The sequence below is a fragment of the Cinclus cinclus genome, chromosome 13 (assembly GCF_963662255.1).
Source record: "Cinclus cinclus chromosome 13, bCinCin1.1, whole genome shotgun sequence".
In the NCBI taxonomy this organism is placed as follows: domain Eukaryota; kingdom Metazoa; phylum Chordata; class Aves; order Passeriformes; family Cinclidae; genus Cinclus; species Cinclus cinclus.
Genome location: NC_085058.1, coordinates 19,208,039 through 19,229,322, shown reverse-complemented (window position 1 = coordinate 19,229,322; position 21,284 = coordinate 19,208,039). Strand labels below are relative to the sequence as shown.

At 48.7% G+C, this 21,284-nt stretch overlaps 3 protein-coding genes across 3 annotated transcripts; 1 reads left to right on the top strand and 2 right to left on the bottom strand.

Annotated features, from left to right (window-relative positions):
* Positions 1 to 887: 887 nt before the first annotated feature.
* KBTBD13 (kelch repeat and BTB domain containing 13) lies at positions 888 to 2,270 on the top strand. Its single transcript, XM_062501691.1, has one exon. It carries the CDS (start codon positions 888 to 890, stop codon positions 2,268 to 2,270), a length of 1,383 nt encoding a protein of 460 aa, XP_062357675.1.
* Positions 2,271 to 5,102: 2,832 nt separating this feature from the next.
* On the bottom strand, positions 5,103 to 17,448 carry UBAP1L (ubiquitin associated protein 1 like). Its single transcript, XM_062501310.1, has 6 exons — positions 17,419 to 17,448; positions 13,209 to 13,363; positions 11,165 to 11,917; positions 10,061 to 10,270; positions 7,064 to 7,165; positions 5,103 to 6,180 (listed from the first exon to the last, which is right to left on the bottom strand). Exons 2-6 carry the CDS (start codon positions 13,338 to 13,340, stop codon positions 6,046 to 6,048), a joined length of 1,332 nt encoding a protein of 443 aa, XP_062357294.1. The 5' UTR covers positions 13,341 to 13,363; positions 17,419 to 17,448; the 3' UTR covers positions 5,103 to 6,045.
* On the bottom strand, positions 16,704 to 21,198 carry PDCD7 (programmed cell death 7). The gene is made up of 5 exons (XM_062501312.1): positions 20,506 to 21,198; positions 19,271 to 19,409; positions 18,711 to 18,947; positions 18,009 to 18,096; positions 16,704 to 17,640 (listed from the first exon to the last, which is right to left on the bottom strand). Exons 1-5 carry the CDS (start codon positions 21,172 to 21,174, stop codon positions 17,523 to 17,525), a joined length of 1,251 nt encoding a protein of 416 aa, XP_062357296.1. The 5' UTR covers positions 21,175 to 21,198; the 3' UTR covers positions 16,704 to 17,522.
* Positions 21,199 to 21,284: the final 86 nt, after the last annotated feature.

Genomic DNA, 21,284 nt, shown 5'->3' with positions numbered 1-21,284 from the left:
TGGCACCCCACAGCGGAGCTGAGATGGGATTTCTAGCCAGAACAAGCTGTGATTAGCACACAAACAAGTGATGTGCCACAAATAACACTTTTCCTGAGTGTCAACCTCTGTGTCAGTAAACAGGGGTTTATCTCTTCCCACAGCCAGGTATTATGTGGGAGCTGGGCAAGTCCTGAGGCCAGAGGGGAGGTATTTGGTGAGAAGAGGTTGCTGCACTTCCTTTTTTTTTCACCATGAGATCCCCAGGTGAAGCACAGGCTGGCTTATCTCTCCTTGCAGCTGGGATGGATGTTGCAGATGCCACTGCCATGGGGAGGGTCACAAAGGAAGGTCTCTCCCTGCCCACAGCAATACTTGAGGAACAGCCAAGCCCCTTTCCCATGGCTGAGCTGGGTGGCAATGAGATTTGCTGATGCTGTTTACCTCTCTGAGCTGTAAACTCCATGTTTTAAAGGAAAAGAAAATAGTGTGGCCATTTGCTCTTTCTAGCCATGCGAGTGTGTTGTTCTCCCCAGGTTGGGGACTTTTCCTTAGGTCATCACAAGGAAGATGCCTGAGACTGGAGAGAGGAAAACCCAGTTTCTCCTGAGTGGCTGGGCATACTCTATGGGATGATCCAGGCACCTCTGCTGTGCCCAGTGCTGCCTGGTGACACTGGAACCCTGCCTGAGGTTGGGGGGGCAGCTGAGCCTGGTGGATGCCTTTGAAGGGCCCCGGTCACGAGCTCAGCTATCTTTAGCCCAAGGTATTTATATTACAAGGCCGCTGGGCAGTGCAGCAAAAGCATCAAAGGGTGGAGAAGGCCAGAGGGGGCTGTGCAGGGGCACGGCACAGAGGGGCATTGAGTGCTCCCCCTCCCCTGAGAGCTGCTGAGGTCCTGGGTGAGGATGACCCCAGAGGAAGAAGGTTCCCAGACAGGGCCCCCAGAGCGGGTGCGTATCCGGGTTGAGGAACAGTCATTCTCGGTGGAGAAGACCTTGCTGGTGGAGAGCAGTGAGTACTTCCGTGCCCTCTTCCGCTCAGGCATGAGGGAGAGCACGCAGGAGGAGATCGGGCTGGGGGAGCTGAGCGCAGCTGGGTTCCTCGCCATGCTGAGAGTGCTGGCGGGTGAGAGGCCCATCCTTGGCAGTGAGGAGACCTTCCAGGCCGTGGAATGTGCTGCCTTCCTGCAGGTGAAGCCCTTGGCCAAGTACTTGATCCACTCCATCAACTCTGACAACTGCATCCTGCTGTACCAAGCCGCTGCCATATTTGGCCTCCTGGATCTCTTCCACTGTGCCGCACTCTACATCAGGGACAGCTACGCTGAGCTGGAGGAGTACCTGGACTGCCTCCCTGATGACCTGCTGGCCTATGTGGAAGCCCTCCTACCCAGCACCTTTGTGGCAGTGGGAGCCCACACACCCACCTTTGAGTTCTTGGAGGACCTCTCCAGGACCATCTGCTACCTGGATGAGGAGACCAACACATGGAGGACCCTCTCCTGCCTTCCGCTGAGTGCCAGCACGTTCCTAGCTGGCATGGCAACCATGGATAATAAAATCTACATCGTGGGTGGCGTCTATGGGGCCAACAAACAGGTGGTGGAGAGCAGCTTCTGCTACGATGCTGATGACAACACCTGGAGTGAGTTCCCCAGCCCTCACCAGCTGCGCTACGATGTCAGGCTGGTGGGCCACGAGGGCTATCTCTACGCCATCGGCGGTGAGTACGAGAAGATCTCGCTCAAGTCCGTGGAGAGGTATGACCTGGCCTCCAGCACCTGGACGTTTGTCTCTGACCTGCCACAACCGAGCACGGCAGCACCCTGTGCCCAAGCCTTGGGGCAGATCTTCGTTTGCTTGTGGCAGCCACTGGACACCACTGTCATCTATGAGTATGAGACCCGGCAAGACGCGTGGCTTCCTGTCACCGAGCTCAAGCGGCACCAGAGCTATGGGCACTGCATGGTGGCACATCGTGACAACCTCTACGTCATGCGCAACGGCCCCTACGATGACTTCTTGCGTTGTGTCATCGACTGCTTCAACCTGACATCCCGGCAGTGGAGCGCCCTGCCTGGGCAGTTCATGAACAGCAAGGGAGCTCTCTTCACTGCTGTAGTCAGGGGTGACACCATCTACACTGTCAACAAGATGTTGACACTCCTCTACTCCGTGGAAGAGGAGACCTGGAAGCAGAAGAAGGAGCGGGCAGGTTTCCCCCGCAGCGGCTCCCTGCAGACCTTCCTCCTGCGGCTGCCAAGACGTGACCACGACATCGCAACATAGCTGGTCCCGCATCCCGTGTCACGATGCTCTCCTTGCACATGGCCTCAGCTCTGCACTCACTGCACCCCTGGGCTCTTCTCCTCCTCCATGACCTGTGCTCAGGTCCTGGGATGCAGCATGTTGGACCTTGGTGGTGACATTAGACCCTGCCAGAAGAAAAGGGCAGCTGTTGTCTGCCTCTTCCTGCTCTGCACGGGCACAAAGTCCTGTCAGCCATGAGCTCACCAGACAGCTGTGTGCAGGACATTGTGGCTGCTGTAGAGGACAGATACCACAGAGATGCAAACATGGTATTTATTTATTCTGATTGCACTCTGAGAGTGTGCAGCATTCCACCTTCTCTCTGCCTTGATGGGAAATCATTCATTACATGCTGGAATTAAAAGGAAAGCTATAGAAAAGCTTCTCATTACTGTGTTTTTCATTACTGTTGGGTTTGGGTTTTTTTTTCTCCTGTGCTTCTGAAAGAAGATACCTCCTAACAGGGATCTATGTCAAGACTTGCTTCTGCCCCTTAATGCTTTTTCAGCTGCAGCTCAGTTTCAGAGCCTTACGTGGGAATGCAGTTCCCACACAGCCTCACACTCCCCTGGGGATTCTCTGTGGCTGCAGCCGGGTCCTGGGAGAAGGAGGAGAGATGAGGAGTGAAGGAAAGCAGTTCCTGAGCATCAGGTGCCTAATGTACCAAGGGTTTTCTGGGACCTGGGAACCATCAATCACCCCCCTCAGGCCCCAGCACAGACCCTACGGAGTGGCAAGTGCTGGCTCTCACCAGAGACCTGCTTGAGCCAAGTCAGGGTCTTTTGAGGACATGGCAAAGCTTGGAGGCACAGAAAGTGCCAAAAGGGAATGAGGGAGAGGGAGCCATTACATGGTGATACCAGGCTTGTAGAGCTCCACAGCCAGAGGAGCTGTTCCCATTAGATCCCACCACCTGGTGTTGAGGGCTCACAGCCCTCAACACCAGCTCTGGGGACGGCTGGGGAGCACAGAGCTTCCCTTTGCGACCACAGAAACCAGAATAGCAGCAAACCCAGAACCTGGCTCAGCTGGTTTCCCATCCATGGGGCAGGCTTTGGGCTGCCTGTGCTGTCCAGGCTGGGAGGGAGCGGAAGGGATACCAGCTGGGATGCCTCAAATGCCTCCACTGCTGATCCTGGCCAAGTTCTCAGCATTTTCAAAACAGTTCCCGCATTTAAGAATAAATCCACTCAACGCAACTGCAAACCAAAACAAACCAGAAAACCCCAGCTTGCACCCACAGCCAGATGGAAAACCACTGGGTGTACTTTGTCCCCATTTGCTCTCTGCCACTGGGCCAGGCCACCACCCTGATGTCACCCATGAGGGGACTGCTGCTGGTGGAGCTGCAGGTCTGGTGGTGGTACAGGGGAGGCAGGGGACACTGACAGACCTGTCCCAGCCCCGCACTGTGGGCATTGTGAGCTGAGCAGCATTGCAGTCTCCAGGTGGAATGTTACAGTAACCCATCAAATCAAATCAAATCAAACCAAATCACTGTCCCCTTCCCAGACAAAGCCAATTAACATTTCAAACTCCTGAGAGCAGCACATGGAAACATGTTGCTTTAAAACAATTTTAAGCTGAACAAACTGCTTAAACATCCATTAAAATGAAGTTAAAATAATTCTGTTATTAAAATATTTATGTTGGGCTTCTGTGGCCAACCCTGGACCACAGAACTTGGCAGGCTCACCCCTTCCCTCCAGCTCTGACACCAAGTGATACAACCTCTTCCCCACCTCCACATGCTACTTCTTGACAGTTTGGGGTTTTACAAAGATATTTGTCAACAAAATGCAAAAAGTTTTAAGATTTTAAGTGTAGCACTTGAGGGAAAGTGTGAGTTTTGGCAGGCAGCTGATGCTCCCAAGAGCCATTTGTTGCATCCATCAATCCAGACTGTGATCCAGAAAGTAACACAAGATAATTTTAGGTGCAAAGGGAGTAAAAAAGATACATTTCTTACCTCTGCAAGGAGCGATCCAAGATCCAGGACCAAGCAAATCACTAAGGCGGGTGAGAAGCTGCTCAGCCTTTGCACAGTGAGTTGGCACAATGCTGCCAGTGTGCTTTTCTCCACCAGAATTCAGCACCACTGGCACCAGCACAGCACCCTTATCTTCCCCTTTCCATCCTCACGGTGCTCGCTCCGCCAAAGATCACAGTTCGAGGCGATGCGATCTGCCTAATCACAGTTTAACCTTTTGCAAGTCTCCTTTTTAAGGTGACATCATCTTGGCAAGGGGGAATGTCAGGAAAAGCTGTCTGTAGATGGACTTGCCTTATAAGGGCTGTATCAAAAATAAAAGCTTGTATAACCAAGGGAAAGCAGGAGGAAAAACAGGGCTGGGAGTTCCAAGAGGAGCTTGTGAGCTCCCCAGGAATATCTCCCTAGGACATACAGGGTGCCATGTCTTCCATTTCAATGCCATTAAAGAAGAGTAGGAATAAAGCATCCTTGGGGAAGGATGGGTCAACTCCTCCAAAACCTGGATGCCAAGTTTTCTTGTTGCATCCAGGCAAGAGTCAAGGCAGCCATGGAGAGCTGTACCTTCCTTGTACCTGTACCTTCCTGCTGCTGTCTGGCACCCACCTGGAGATCCAGGGAGAAGGGACATAGTGTTTTACCTTGATGGCAGCACATTGCACTGGGAGATTGTTTGGAAGGGTATGATGGAAAACGGCACTACTACAACTAAGGATTTTCTCTGCTGGGTTGTGCCAGTTGGCATCCTGACAGAAAAAGACAAACATGTTGCAGAAGAACCCCCAAGCATCTTTACTCAAAGAAATTACATCTGTATCTAATTCACAGGAAAATAACATACTTTATGTGAAAACATTGTCCACTGTTCCACTGCCAAGCCAAGACACACATCCTGTACAGTGATATGAATCTCCCATTCTCTGTCCTTCAGTTACATACAGAAATTCCCATGGGCATCCAGATGTTCCTGATGCTGACATTCATGCTTCACTTCATTTGGAGCCCCTGTCTTCACAGTTTAGGGAAGCATACCCTGAATTTTCCTGATTTGGGCAGAGCATGAGGGCAGTGAGCAGTTCCCCATCTCTCTGCTCTGATTTCATGAAGTTGCCTGAGGACAAACTTTTGCCTTCACCATTTTTCATTGCACTGGATAAACGTTATGTATTTCAGAGCAAGGGCAGCTTGTTTTCTTTCTTTACCCACACGGAACTGTGCATTTTCCTCACATTTCTGGTTTAAAAGGAGAAGCTAATGTGATCAAAGTGGGTTTCAATTATGATATTCAACCATGACTAAGTCAGCTGAGACTCTTCCCAAGCCAGGACCAACACATGTTCCTGCAGGAACCTTCAGATTTTAGGAAAACAAATTCTTCTGTTGATTTATATAATCTTTTAAGAATTCCCATTTGATTGCAGCTGAAAACATGACATCCATCACCCCAGGTGGAGGAATAATACTGGTTTGGTTTGGGTTTTGCAAAAATCTAAGCCGAAGGCGGTTTGGATCTTCTTTCATCTAATCTGAACAGATGAGATGATCAAGGGTGGGGATGTGTGGGTGAGGAGATAAACATTCCTGCTAGGCAGTCGGTGCCTGAATGACAAACCCTCTTATGAAGGATGTCCATAAAATGAAATACCAAGGCAGAGCTGTGAAGCTGTGTGTCTGGTGCTTCCAGGGGTGGGGATGGAGCAGCAGAATCACCTGAGTCCTTCTTGTCTGGAGTGGAGAGGGAAGCTGACTGCTCCAGGATGCTGCTCAGTGGGTTTTCATCACGAGCTCTTCCAGCGCCCTCTCCCTCTGATTCCCACAAAGCAAAAGAACTTCTTTGATTTCATTTTGCTGGAAGCCCATATCATTAAACTGAGCCAACAGATGCAAGAATTCAGCTGCCTGGAGGAAGAAGGAGGAGAGAAGAATCGTGTTCTAATGGATGGATATATTGTGTGATTGAAGCAAAAGCAGTGCTGTGAGACAAGGCTGCAGCCAGAAGATCTGGCTGGGTGGTATCACCGTGACAGCAAATTGAGGGCACACATATCCCTGGTAGCATTGAAACTACTTAAATAAGAAATAATTAATAAAGTCAGCCTCTAGCTTCACTATTCCTTATAACATTTATATCAATTCCATGCAGTGTTTGCCTGCATTATGAAGAAAGCAGGGAATGGCAGTGAGTACAGCCGGAATTAATTTGCCCTGCTCCCCCACTTTGCTCAGGCTCGGCCCCAGCACCACAACATCACCCAGAGTTGTGTCCTTAATAAATAAACCCTTCCCTGACACTGAGACCCAGGTGCCCTCCCACTGTCACTGCCCTAAGGAGAAGTGACATGGCAATCCTACAGGCATCAGCATCCTGGCAAATGCTGCCAGGCCAAACTTCATGCAGTTCTACCTCCCCAGGCTCTTCATCACCCCCACGGGGGACTGATGATGGAGACAAATGACCAGTTCTCCATGGTTCTCCTCCCTGGGGGTAGAAGGGAGAGCTGGAAAGCAGGAGAGAGCGTGAGTGCTGGTGAGCTCTGGATGAGATTCCTTGTGCAGGGGCTGAGTGATCATCATGCCACATAATAGGGTGAGAAGAAAGGCAGAAAAGAGTGAAGGAGCAGGTGTCCTCCCCCAGGGGTCTTTATGGTGACACTGCCCTAGAGGTCTGGCCCTCCATGAGGCTGCAGGAGGGCCTGGGGAGGCAGAGGGAAGAGTGCAGCCCACTGAAAAAGAGCCTAGAGGACACAGCACAAAGGACTGGGCTGTGCCATCCCATTCTGACCTTTTTCTCTGAGTACTGGAACATTTCCATGGCTTCTTCCACCTGCCCTTCCTCATAGCCCTGCTTCAGCAGCCGATCACAGGCACCTAGGTAGCTCAGGAACTGCAGAGGAAGACAGACAGGTTAAATCCAGCCTTGCAGGCATGGGGAGCAAGGCCAGTCAGGATCCCCCTTGCCACCTCCCAGGGACACACCATGGGGGATACATGAGCCACCACCATCTTGCCAGTTCCCATCTAATAATCAACCAGGGTGGTCTGTCTGTCTGCAGGATTCCCAGTGGGAGACAACATCTTGGTCCCCCTTCACCCTCCCAAAGTGGGAATGGGAACAAGGTGGAGGGAGGACAAGGAGGAAAACAAACATGAACATCTGAGATGCTCCAGTGATGTACTCCAGGCTGCAGGGTGAGGCAGAGCCTGTCCTAGTGGGATGACTTTGCTCAGCTGATCCCGCATCTCTTTGATGTGCTGGGGTTCAGGGACCCATGGATTTGCTCCAAGGTCCAAGTGCAAAACTCACCCCAGGGGAGACCTGTGTGCTGTCATTAGTGAAAGTAAACAGTTATTTTTGGCTTTCCTCGTTGTTCTTGGAGTGCTGACAGCACAATTCCCAGCAGCATCTTTTAAATACTGCAAGAATCACTCACTGTCCAAAAACATATGGGACAGGCAATAATAAATGAGCTATACAATAGCAGGGGGAATAAAAACATCCCACAGGTCTCTCCAAAGCTTCTACATCTAAGAAGCTGATTCATTTCTCCCCAGATTCACCAGCACATAGACTTCCACCCTCCCCAGCACTGCCATAGACAAAGAGAAGGACTCAGTGGAAGGCCACAAAATACATGAAAAAGACGAAGAAAGTCTCTCAAACATTGAGTTGATCTATTTTGGCTGAACAGTCGAGTAGGGATTTTCAGAAATGTCAGCTTTAAGGAGCCCAGTAACTCAGAAAGGAGACAGTCACTGGTCACTGGCATTCCACACCTCCTATTATTTCCCTTGTTACCAGGCTAATGACAACCCCAGATCATTGCTGCATTTTCTTCCCCCGTTGTGGAAGAACAGTCACTCACCCACAGCATAACACAGATAGTACTGGTCAAGCCCAGCATGAAATCAGTACCTTTGTCAACTCAATATTTTTTAAAATTAAAAATACTATATAAATATATATAAATGTCCTCAAGACTAAACAAGAAGAGGTTTTTTAACACTGATCAGCTGCAGCCTTTGTCATGTCTCAGCTCACATGTACATTGAGGGCTACATGGATCAACGATGCATTCTGAATTGATCAATTATCATTGACCATTGATCTGGCATGCTGGGGCAACTAATCCTGATTGAGCTTTTCAGAGAAGTTCTTCTACCAAAATTAGGAAAGCATTGCTTCTGAGGAAGGCTACAGAAGGCTTTGCCTTCTCTACTGGAGTGGGCTCTGCCAGTTTCACTTGACACTGCAAGGAAGTTGAGAAATTTTTGGCTACCATCTGGTACTTCCATCAATCCTCACAGTTGAAGTAGTCATTATCACACATCGAAACATCAGTTATCACCAGCAAGCAATAAAGAGCACAGGTCTTCTTTTTAACTTCAGCTGGAACATATTTTCCAGGAAGATTCAGACTAGTTTGGTACTTGTAAAAGATGCATGAAGGATCAGGCTTTATCTTGGCTGCATTGGGCATAAATGGGAAAAATGGGAACTAGTGAAGAAGTCATGGGATAGAAGGCAGACATTTTCTTTTGGTGCAGTAATCTCTTCTGAAGGGAGTGGGAGTCCTGGTGTTTATACAGAAGAGAGCAGGCTGTACCCATTTTCCCCCTTAATAAGATGCACTGTTTCTTCATTTTGAAGCCAGCAGTTGCTAAAGACACCCTCGGATGGCTCTATGAAACAACATGACCTGGGCTCTGCCCATCTCTTTGTACCTAGATGAAACCTCTATGGATTGAAGACATAAAGCTTCCCTTCCCACCTCAGCCTGAAACTCCAGTGAGCCCTGGGGAGCTGGTCCAGCCGGAAGCTGCAGGATGACTCAGCCACAGAGCAGCTCCGGGTGGGTGAGAGCTGGCCCACAAAGCAGAGGCAGCTCCCAGGGGAATGGCAAGGAGACTGGCAGCCAGCAGCGACTGCTCGGTGCCCTGCCAGGGTCTGCTCCTGCTCCCTGGCTTGACAGCCCCATGGATATCCCTCTTGCTCAGCTGTGATTAAGACCCTTCTCTCTCTGCAAGAACTACTTGGATAATTTAGCCCTAAAATCCTCTGCTGGCATGGGCAGGTCCAGCCCCAGGTTGCCGAAGGAGTCAGAGCCAGCAGCTTCCTTCATGTCATGGATGCTCTGAGCCCACCTGGACTTTCTGACATTCATCTGAACAAACAGAGACACTGGGAATGAGGATGCAGCACAGCAGGCAGGGATGTACTCACATACCAGGGATAGGAAGAGGCTGCATGTTAAGTATTTTCAACGAATTTCAGGTTATTATAGAGGGCTCTTCGGGAAAAGAGCTCTGGGACTCCGCTGCAATGTTTGCATGGATTCCCTGGCTGTTCCAACACAAGGAAGTTGTGTTTTGGAGAGATTCCAACCAAATCTCCAAGGTATTCCTACAGTCCCACTCTGACAGGATGAGCCATGGAAATAATCACACAAATCCAACAGCTGGGAAAAATGATGTGCAAAAAGTTTCCATATATGGGGGCAAAATTTGTACCTCAAAAGGACACGATGCTTCACACAACAGATTGAACAGATAACAAAGCCAGCCGTGATTATGAGCTGAAAAGCTGAGGGCAACTCATTGCTATTTTATTATAGCAAAAGTGTAATCTCATGGAAAATCCTGTCAGCTGTGGTCTGACACCAAAGTGGAAAGGCAAGGCCATGAAAAATCTACCCCAAAGAAGACAGCCATTCCTTTCTCCATGAAAATGAAGCTCTCCTTTACCAAAAGTTCCTCACAGTGCTGTGCCAGCTCTACCAACCTGACTTAAGCTTTGCCTTCCAGTCTTCTGGAGGGTGAGGATGGCTTTCTGGGTGGGGTAGCCCAGGGCTATGACAGGCTCGATGAGGTCTCGCTCCTCTTGGCTCAGCGCAGAGAGCAGGTCAGCTGAGGAATCCGGCTGGGATCTGTGGGAGCTGAGAGGTCGTCCGGGCGTGGAGGCAGGGGGGAGGCAAGTATAGGGGCTGAGGGACTGCAAGGAAAAAAACAGATGGTCCTGTTGCTCCAAGTGATGGAATGAAGTGAAACAACCCAGGTTGAGGCAATGCTGGTGGTTACCTTGCTCTCCAGAAGAGGAAAATTCCCATACAAGGAACATCAAATGGGCATCAAATGAGACTGGGTTTAATTAAATCCAGGCTCAGCTGTAGATACAGGTCCGAGAAGAGTGCTCAGGGTGGGCGTTGTACAAATACACAAATCTTATCTTAATTACTTCATGTCAAATGCAACTGCATATAAATAACCTGGTCATTCATGTGTCTGATGGTTTTATTGCAGGTTTTCAGCAATTCATCTCCTAAATCTCTCAAGCAGCTGGATTAGATGCAATTTCTTAAAAGCAAGGTGCAATTCAGATTTAAGGTGACAGAGTATTATTTATTCCATCCTTTCACATCACTGTCTGTATCACTAAATGATCTGTATTTCTAGTAGGACTATGAAGTCCAATGTTTCCTAGAAAAGACATAATGACTGTAAGGGGACATTTTCCTAGAAACCCTGCTTATATCTGTTAGAATGGGACAGTGTTACAAAAAGAGGACAAACCTCCATATTTCACTTTTTTTAAGTGATTCAATTGAAAATCAGATTAGACCCTTCTTGGGGGAAACAGATCTTTTGGACAGATCAAGTAAATGTGCACCCTGTAATGTGAAAACTTCTTTCAACCTCAATGAAAGAATCAAACCCTTTCTTCACTTCTTGTGAAAACTCCAGCAATTCCTCATAGGTCCAGTGTTTCCAAAGCCCCATTTCTGTTCCTTTTTGCAAGACAAACCCCACCAAATAAGACCAATTCGATGCCCTCCACCTCCCTCCTCTCTCAGCCATGAACAAAGGGCTACCAGAGGAAGCTCCTCACCGGTACCGTGGGCTTGTGCTGCTTGATAGGAGGGATCGGCGTGGCTGCGGCCGGAGGGGGCGGCACATCGGTCCCCTGCTGGGACACGTCTGGATCTGGCCCGTACTTGACGCTGCGGTTGGAGCCGGGGCACTGGGGGAGCAGCCGTGGCACCAGGATCCCCCTGCTCCCTGTGGCAGCTCTGTTCAATGGATGCACCAAAGCAGCCAGCTTCCTCCTGGCGGCTTCCAGCTCATTCTTCATGTTGTTAAAGATCACCATGGATCTTCTCTGCCTGCTGGGGTCTGGGCTGGCTGGGCTGTGGACACTGTTCTCTGGTGAGGGCTCCAGCAAGCAAGGTGATGTCTTTGGTCGGCTCTGGTAAAAGCCGGGCCGTGAAGACACACTTCTCCCAGAGCTTCTCCTCCTGGAGAGGAGCGTTTCATCTTTGTCATTCTCTTCCCAAGAGGTTGAGGAGTACTCATCATCTGAGTACTCGCCCTCATCTGAGTGCCAGGTGTCACTCTCGGTGTCGGACAGGACCGCCCTGCCCTTGGCGTGCCCGTAGGAGCTGTCGGCAGCGCTCAGGCTGATGGAGCGCCGCACCGCCCCGTCCCGCCCCCGCCCGCCGTAGCTGTCGGCGGGATCCACCAGCAGCAGCCAGCACGGGGGAGCCGTGGGGACGACTTCGGAGGTGACTCGATGGCGGGAAGTTTGCTGCTGAGAGGCCACCTCCACCCAGTACAGCACTTTCCTTTCCAGCGAGAAGTCGTGCTAGGGAAGAGCGAGAAGCAGCTGGTGAGAACATGTGAAACCAGACCAAGAGGCATGGAGCAAACCATGCACTCCATGAGGCATCATAAGGCCTGCAGTCTTCCCACATCAGCTCCTATTTCCCTGAGCATTAGGGCTGGCTGTAGGATTGGGTAGTGCCAGCCTCATCTCTGTAGGGAATCCCCAAATTCATACTTGAAAACACTCTTATCTATGAAGTCATTACTATTGTGCGTTGCACCTACAGTTCTCTGGAGAATTGTTTTGTGCTTGGAAGTGTTTGTGTCATTTTGACTGTGGGAGGCAGGAGTGTGCAGACATCCCAATTGTAGGCAGCTCCAGAAAGGCACTACATCCAGCTACAGGCTGCCCCCAGGATAGTGGCAGAGTCTGTGACTCTCCTTAGCAGTGCTTGGCAGAGCCACTTCAGGGGCTCAGAAGCCACCAAGAAGGGAGATGCCACCTCAGGCAGCAGCAGAACCAGCCATAGGATTCTCTAGCGGTGCCAGGGTCTCGGCTGGTCCCCAAACAGAGTTGTCATTTCCACATAGTTCAGCTTAAAATATAAGTGTGTTTGTGACTGAAATCTGAGGGTTTTCCTGGAACAAACAAGCCTTGCCTGTCCCAGAGCTCTCCAAACAAGGTCTCCTCCTGACAGGCAGGCAAGTACATTCACAGCCCAGGAATGCTGTTTTTACTGTTCCTGCCACTTGGGTCAGCTGTGGACCCAAATCAGCCTCCCTGAAGAAAACACCCTCATGTCCCTCCACAAGGATCAGCCTGGACCAGCAGCAAGCACAATGGCTTGGCCTTGGAGGGGAGCACTAAATGTTCCCCAAATAGGGAGAAACACAGGGTGTATATATATGTATATGTATATCTATAGATATAAACACTATCTGAATTCTTCCAGCACAGGTAGTATTGTCTGCTTATAGCTGGTAGATTTATTGGTAAATATTTAATAAATATTATTAATAAATGACATGGTGATAACTCCAGAGTAGAAAACAACCCCAGAGCAGAGCCTGAAGTTTGTCCTCCTATCCAAGTTTGTTTTCCTATCTAAGAAAAGCTTAACCCACCTGCTCAGAAAAGATTTTCAGAAAGCAGCCCCAAACCAACCCCATCATCACTGCCACACACCACAAATCATCCTCACCTCCTCCCAATACTGCTGCAAACCAGCCAGTGACGAGGAGATCAGACAGGTTTCCCTTCCCTTCTTTCATGAGAACACTGCTGACATCCCTTTGAGCATCCCTCAGCGGTGACACGGGTGTGAACTCACCATGGTGCTCATGAGGATGTCGGTGCAGTCAGGGAGCTCAATGTCCAGGGCAGTGACTAAAGTTATTTCTCCCTCTGAGTCCCCACTGAGGCTCATGGCCATCCGGAAGGGAACTTCATCCAGGTAGTTCATTGATGCTGCCTGATTTCTTGCTGCTGGAGGAGGGGAAACAGAAACTGTAAGAGGGAGGATTAGCATCTCTTAAGTTGGCTGGAAGGATAGAAATGTTAGATGTTTCAAGTGCCCGCTGGGTAAAAGCAGATTGTCAAAATCTTTATTACTGACACAAGGAAGCTTTGTCTGAACTAACCTTTGCTATCCTCAGCTTGAGCCAGCAGGACCTGACCAAGCTTATGACTTCCTTTGGCAGAGATCCTGAGCATTTTTCTCCTTCATGCTTGCCCTGCTGCTTCCCATCCCTCCTGTCTCCCCCTCTCCCTCTGGTTCCATTGCACGCTCCCTTCCCCAAGCTGGGGACGGACTGAGCACTTTTTCCAGCAATGCAGGAGAAAGCACAGCCAAGGAGTACACCTTGCAGGTCTCCCCTGTCTACAACCTGTGGTGACAGAGCTCATGCACATGGCCTTGTGCTGCTAAGCCATCACACGGAGCGTCCAGAGGGAGCTGGGGTGAGGGCATCCCTCTGGGCACTGCAGCAGCTTAGTGGGAGCCAGACAAGGAAGTTGGTGCATCAGGCAAGCTTGGGAATTAGGAGGATATCAAACAAGCTATTTTTAAGATTAGCTTTTAGGAGCCATGCATTCATTTTAAGTGTGGTGATGGTTTTAGATCAGGATTTGCAGGGGAGAGAAAAACTGCTGATGAACTGGGAATGCTGTCAGGGAAAATATTACTGCAAGTGTCACCATCAGGTCTCTATTGATGTTTCAATTTACTAAACCCCCATTACTTGCTGCATGAAGCCTCGAGCTTTCAGCTTCCCAGTGATGACAGTGTGTAAAATCACTTTTATAAACTGTTAGGAGGTGGTAGCCAGTGTTCCACTGAGTTTTGGTACTGGCAGCATGTGCTTGCTCATCCCAAAGTCCTCAGCACTCATCCTCAGGTCACACTGTAAATACGTATGTGACATCCCTAAGTGCTTTTCCCAATTATTTTTTTCCTTTAAAAACAAACAGCTTCTATGACAACAAGAATAAACATTCCATTAAAAGGAAATACACAGAAGAATATACACAAGGATGACTAAACTGCCTGTTTAAAGCAAAAATAAGAGTCTATAATGGGAGATGGGGTTCAGGGTAGTTTCCTGTTTTGGCAAAGGACTCACAAAGAGCTTCTAGGCCATAGAAAGTGATACCCACAATCAACATGCACAATCACTTGGTGCAATTCAGACAGTCCTACCAGAATGACAACAGGATTGTCACTCTGCCTGCTTATGCCAGGGGCCTTTAATACCTCTGCAGAAGCAAAGCCCCTAAGGAGCTTTGTGCTCCTGCACATGCCCTGCCACTGACATGCAACACAGGAAACGTGTTGGGAGCCCACATGGAGCCAAGCCATCTGCTCAGCTTAAGAGGGCTCAGCCTAAGGGACAACCCACGTCAGCGCTGGCAAAGCTGACGTCTGAAAACATCTGTAAGGGAAACCACCTTCCCTCAGTTTTCTGCTGCTCCTCGAGCAGCTCCTGCATGCAAGGGTGACAGACCTTCCCAGCAACTTGGGCTGCAAACTGGCTCTTCCCAAAATTCTGTGGTGCTGAGGAAAGCAGTGGCTCAACATCTGTCACCCAGAATGGCTCCACTCACGTTCAAATTCTACTTTAAGGGATGGTGATGGATAGTGAGTGTGTCTGAAGCCACAAGGAAGAAAATGAGAGGAAATTATGGTACTGTATCTCGCTGTATTTCACAGCATAAATACTGTGCTTTAAGAGAGGGTCACACAAGTGTTAATTCCCAAAACCACAGTTTAGAAAACAAGAAGTATTTTGAGGCAGGAGCAATCACAACAAAAATGCTACTAGATAAGGATAAAAAAGGGTCAGTTATAAACATCAATTCCCACCAGAAGGGAAGTCCTACGAGGGCTCTGACCTCATGCTCTCCCCACCAGCCCTGCCCACTTTCACATCGCAGACACTGGCCAGTACACGAATCAGTTCACATCAGGAAGAGGCTGTGCTTAAACTGCAGGAGAAAACCAAACTGCACCAGGACCAGGGGTGGAATAGGATACAGATGAATCTTGGAAACTCACGGCCAACCTCTCTCTTCTTCTGGGCTACACTAAGTTTTCAAAACTTAAAAACAGTGGGAAATATTATAATCAGAAAAATGGGAATCAAGTCTGAACACACACTTTTTAAATTAATACCCTGTGTCCATGTATTTTATGAGTTTAGGTATTAAACATTCCTCCTCACCTGTGGCTTCAATGACTTCGTTACTAAAGCTATGAAACATTTTAATGCAGATGTTGTTAGACAGGAGCAAATACACAGAACATTATAAAGGCAGATCCTCCCCTGGCATTTTCAAGCCCTATGTTTATTAGCAATATGAAGCTGTCCTTACCATCAGATGAACTCATGGAGCTCTCTCCTCGCAGGGCAGGGAGAACAGGGCTGCTGGTTTGCTGCCTCCTTATCTACTGCTCAGCTCTTTAAATTCCTGCAGTGTCAGACAAGCAGCTGACTTGGGACAGCTTTGAGATAATCGGAACTTAAGCGGTTGGCGTGTTCCATCGGACATGCTGATGGGATAAGGAGCCTAATTGTTTAAGAAGAGCATCCTCTGGTCACTAAGCTGTCTGAACTGGAAGTGTTGGGTTTCTATTGGTTTTATACAGTTGTTTTTATTTTTATATTTGATCTTGTACATTTTCAACAGGGAAGACTCTCCAGGATCTGACTCAGCCTTGGATCTGGAGTAATGAGATGCTGGAAGTGACATTAGGGATGGGAGGATATAGGGAAGAGCAAATCAGAACACCACCTGCAGAGGACTTCATGGTAATCTCTATTTTGGCAAGCAAGAACTGCAAAATTCTGCACTCCTGTTCTATCAGGAACTACCAGTTCATGTCTCTTCCTGACAGAAACCAGTGCAAAGGTTCAGCCAGGACACTACTAACATTACACCTAAGGCCCAAGTATTGAATTTAGGCAATGACGTGTGAATTACGCACTGTTGTGATGCCAAGAGGCAAAGCACTGGACAGATTAACTAGATTCCCACACACTGGGGCTAAGCAAGAGTGAGGACTGCAGCTCTGGAAAGGTGCCACTGCAATCTGTGCAGAACAGCAAAGTTCCAAATCCATATGGCCCGTTACAGTTACAAGCAAGCTGTCCAGAAAATGGAAAGCTTTGACATCAGATGTCAACTCTGTCACCTTGCAGGAGGGAGAAGTTCCTTCACACAAACCTTTTCCCAACAATTCTCTCCTTGTTGGAGTTGTATTTGATGCAAAGTGCTCAAACAAATCTCGCCCCTGTCGTGAAAATGCTTTTAAAAAAAACCCCAGAAATCCATTTTTCTCAATTTATTCTGTATAAAAAAAACAACATACAAAATAAAGCTGTGGTTATTAATCAAATATTATAGATACATCCCTATACAAAAATACCTACATAGTCAAAACGCTTACATTAGGTTAGACTTCAGATTTTATTAGGGTTTTTTCCAGCAGGCTTATTCATCAAATTTGTATTTATTCACATGGCTGTCTGACCTATTTCACCACAACTGGGAATTTTTTCCATGTTTTGGTATCAGTTTTAGTCCACAAAAGTAAAATGTCAACAGCTGCTTTACTCAACCTTGAAAAACCCTGTCTTGTTTGTACTTGAATTCGTTTCAATGTGTAATAGGTTTGTCTCTACACCCAAAAATACAGGAACTATTTTGATAGTGATGCTTGACATGCCTCATTTAAGATGAAAAACATGCTTACTAATGATCTCTTCTTTTTTTTTTTAATTCTTCATTTCTGAAGTTTTCATCATCCTTTATAAAGATAAAAGCCACTAAAAATAGGATGTTAATACTGGCACAAATACCACCATCAGCAATGTTCCTTTATTAAGATTGAGATTTAACAAGAACTCGCAGCTGGACTGTAATTCCACACCACGAGAGGCCTGGCAGCTCTGGGCTTGCTCAGTTATCTCCCTGCACAGTCAATCAGCAAAAACAATTCTTAAACTTTTTTTCAAGATGTTCCAGTAAAGACATTCCAGTACCTGGCTGTCAAAAGAGAGGACGAGACTTCCTCTTTGGACCCTCTCATATTTACACATAATTATAATGAAGCAATCCTCCAACGCTGAAATAATTTATCAGTAAATTATCTGACAGCAGTGGCCCAAGTGTCATTGGTGGGGAGACTGGGGAGAACCCATCCTGGAGGGATGCAGCTTCCTTCAGGGTGGTCAGCGGGCACCAAGTACTGATCCCATTCATGCCTTTAACAGAGAGAGTGTTATTTGAGAGGAGAACTGGGATTAATTTGGTGGTAAGGTTTACTATCTACCCACATAGATGTTACTGATCGATACAAAACCCACAATACTTGCAATTTAAACTTGTTTTTCAAAAGACAAATGTGAAAATTCAATGTTCTGGTGTTAAATGGAATGGTTATGCATGGAAGTACGCTCTGCCTCAAACGGGCATCTGTTGGATATGACTCAAGCAAGAAACTTGAAAAAAACAGAACAATCCATTGCATAACCATATTTGGAAGCTGACAAACCAAAAGGAGCACTGAATTTACAATTGCAAAAAATAGTGTTTGCCAACTCTGATGATAAAATACTTTCTTTGGTTTTACCTGATCCGGATTAGAGCTGCTACAGAATGTTCAGCTTGTAAGTAGTAGTCTCTGAAAGGCTGCAGTAGATGGCCGAGTGGGAATTCAGCTGTGAAAACACAGACACAGAAATGGTTGAATAATCCAGAAAAACCTTCCATTCTAGTGTGTCTCAGAAGCCCCAGATTTGCAGAATCGTTTGCTACTGCCCAGCTGTAATCTGACATCAGGTCCCTAGGTGATATATGAAGGACTGTTGACATGTTACACATTTCCTGGTCTGTACCACAGCTGTCAGAGGAAAGCCAAGACTAGCAAAATTTCCTGCCTCTACCATCTAAAAAAGGGGAACATATGGACACTGAATCTTTACAGATTACCTGAGTCACACTTAACAAAGCACCAGACTAAAGCATCTACTGGCTTCTGGATGTCTTCAATCTATTCTGTTTATTCTCACTTCAGTTTAATCTACAACCTCTTCTTGCAAAATATTATGAAACCAGCTTGAGATGTGCTGCAGTCTATGTTGAAGAGTTCAACAGTTCCTCTTACACCACAGGTGTTAACAGCACTCTGTTTATCCCCCATTTTCAGACCATAAATTATTCCAATGGATTATTCCTTTCTCAGCTAGATCTGTGCCTGCATTTCAAATCCAGTGTCTGTGAGATGGGGATGTGATATGGAAAAACACTGTTAAGAATAGGATGCAGAATTTACCTGGATCCCCAAACAGCTTGGAATCCATTTCCAGTTTCTGCTGTAGTAGTTTTTCCCTTTCCTTCTTCAGTTTCTTTTCCATTTCCCTCTTCCTTTCCTCCTCCTGTTCTCCCTCCAGCATAACCCTTAATGCTCTTTCCTCAGCTTCATACAGTTCTGTGCGAGTTTTGAGCAACATTTTGAGACTTTCCACTTGACTTTCAAATGCTTCATCTGCTGAAGGAGGTGGACAAACACCTGAACAGGAAGATAAGTGATTTTAAATTTTCAGATTCAAACGTGGTTGGATACCAGACTTGAGAGCAGAGCTGGCAAGATCTCAGAGGAACATGAGCTTAACCTTGTTAACAGATGGAATTCTTACTGGAATAATCCTTCTTCCAGAAAGAGCTTGGAAACATAGGAACAGAACCACTGAATTCAGTGTTTTGTAACTCTTTTTGTAATTAAAATCACAATGAAGACACAGCTTTTTGAAGCTGCACCTGTCAGCACAGGGCACCCCCATCTTATTTCCTGTGTGTGGAATTAAGAAAGTTAGAACCAATCTCATAATGAACCTTTCCTGGCAGCAGCTTCTTTCCTCAGTTTCCGAAGCTTTTCCAACCCACGCAAGACGTCCATCATCCTCTTTGTATCTGCTTGTTTCTTCCGGACTTCAGACAGGACACTGTCAGCAGCAGCTTTCAGCTCTCGTTCCTATGAAAGGAAGGAAAAAAAACAGATGAGATGTGTGAAATATCCCCCAAAGACAAGAATCAAATGGTATTTTCAGAAATTAGCAAAGCACTGGAGAGCAGAGTGACTTCACAATAACAGCAACAGGTCAAGCCAAACATCCAGACTTGTTTTTTTATGAAAAAAAGGCTAAAACACCACAGAACTTCAGAACACAAAAAAGAATGCTGTGGGACTCGTAATTCTGGGCCAAATCACAGAATCATGGAATTGTTAAGGTTGGAAAAGATCATCAACTCCATCTGTCAACCCAGCACCACCATGTTCACTACTGAATCATGCCATCAAGTGCTACATCCACACATTTTTGAACACTTCATAGATTATTTATGAATTATGAAAACCTGAGAGCCTCAAACACCAGAAATTTAGGGTAAGTATTTTACAATAAACAGCAACCATCCCGATTCCACAGTTCTGCAATTAAAGACCATTAACCTGCCACAGTCTGACCACAAACCTCTCCTCAGCAGCTGCTCTGGACCATCCCAGCAGACCAGCAGAAAGGGAGCTCTTTAGCCAAAAACCAACAGAAAGGTGCCTGCAGCACTTCCCAACAAGTCTAACGTGAGGTGGTGTTTTTTACTTTGGATATGTTTTACTTCCCGGTGAGATCAAAAAGCTTGTAAACCACAAGCTTTAGAAGGATGAAAGGAGGCAAGACTGATGGATACTGAAACAGCACTGATCACCACAAGGCAGCTGTGAGCTGTGTGGACAGGTTGACACTTGGGACCAGATAGGAAAACCTCCAGGAGTCCAGAAACAGCTTAAACCCCAATTTCGTGTCAAGGCCTAAAACATGAGGATGGCAAAACCGAGATGCCCACCAAGACTTCTAAGCAAGAAGCAAGGCTGCAGGCCTTGCAAACAGCACGGCCTCTCAGTATGCTGAAGTCATGCAGCAGCTCAGGGGGACCCACTGAAGCACGGGGGTCAAAGCCAGGTGTAGGGCAGGCGCAGCCCGCCGTGACCCCGTTACTGGCAGGTCACCCCTGCTCCACCGCGCTGTCCTGGAACCCCGAGAAGGGTCAGGACCAGGAACTCGGGACCGTACCCGGTTCTTTTCCTCCACCTCCTGGATGCACTTAGCCCGCCACTGGTCGATCTTGGCCTCCCGCTCGGCGGCCCGGGCCGCCTCCTCTTCCTTGGCCGCCCTGGCTTCGTGCTTCCTCCGCTGCAGGCGCAGCCTCCTCTTCTTCGCCCTCTCGGCCTTCCTGCGCAGCGCCTCGCCGTAGCCGGGCTCCCTGAGGGGCCGCACGACCTCCCGCAGCTCCCGCAGCGCCGCCTCCGCCTCCTCCCGGGCCCGGGCCCAGCCCGTCTCGTCGCCCTCGTCCTCGCTGCGCCGCAGGGCCCGGCAGAGCGCTGTCACCCGGGCCACCCGCCCCAGCGCCGCCACCGCCACGGCCCGGGCGCTGCCGGGGCTGGCGGCGGCGGGCGGCGGTGGCGGCGGGGGAGCGGCGCGGCGGCGGCCCAGGAACTGCGACAGCCACAGCTCATCCTGCTGCCGCTGCACCGCCTCCTCCTCGGCAGCCGCTAAGTAGGGGACGCCCGGCGGGAAGCGCGGTCCGCTCTCACCCGCAGGCGGCGGCAAGAAGAAAGGCGGGGGTGCCACCGGTCCCACCGCGAAGGGCGCTGGGCGGACGGCGGGGCCGGGGAAGGGCGGCGGGAAGGCGCGGAAGGGCGGCGGGAGGCGGGTGGGGAATGGCGGCGGCGGCTGCGCCATGATCGCGCCGCACTCCCCTCAGCGCGCCGCCATGACACCGCCTCGGGTCCCGCCTCAGCACAGCGCCACAGCGCCGCCTGGCGGCCGGGAGGACCCGCCCCGCCCGCCTC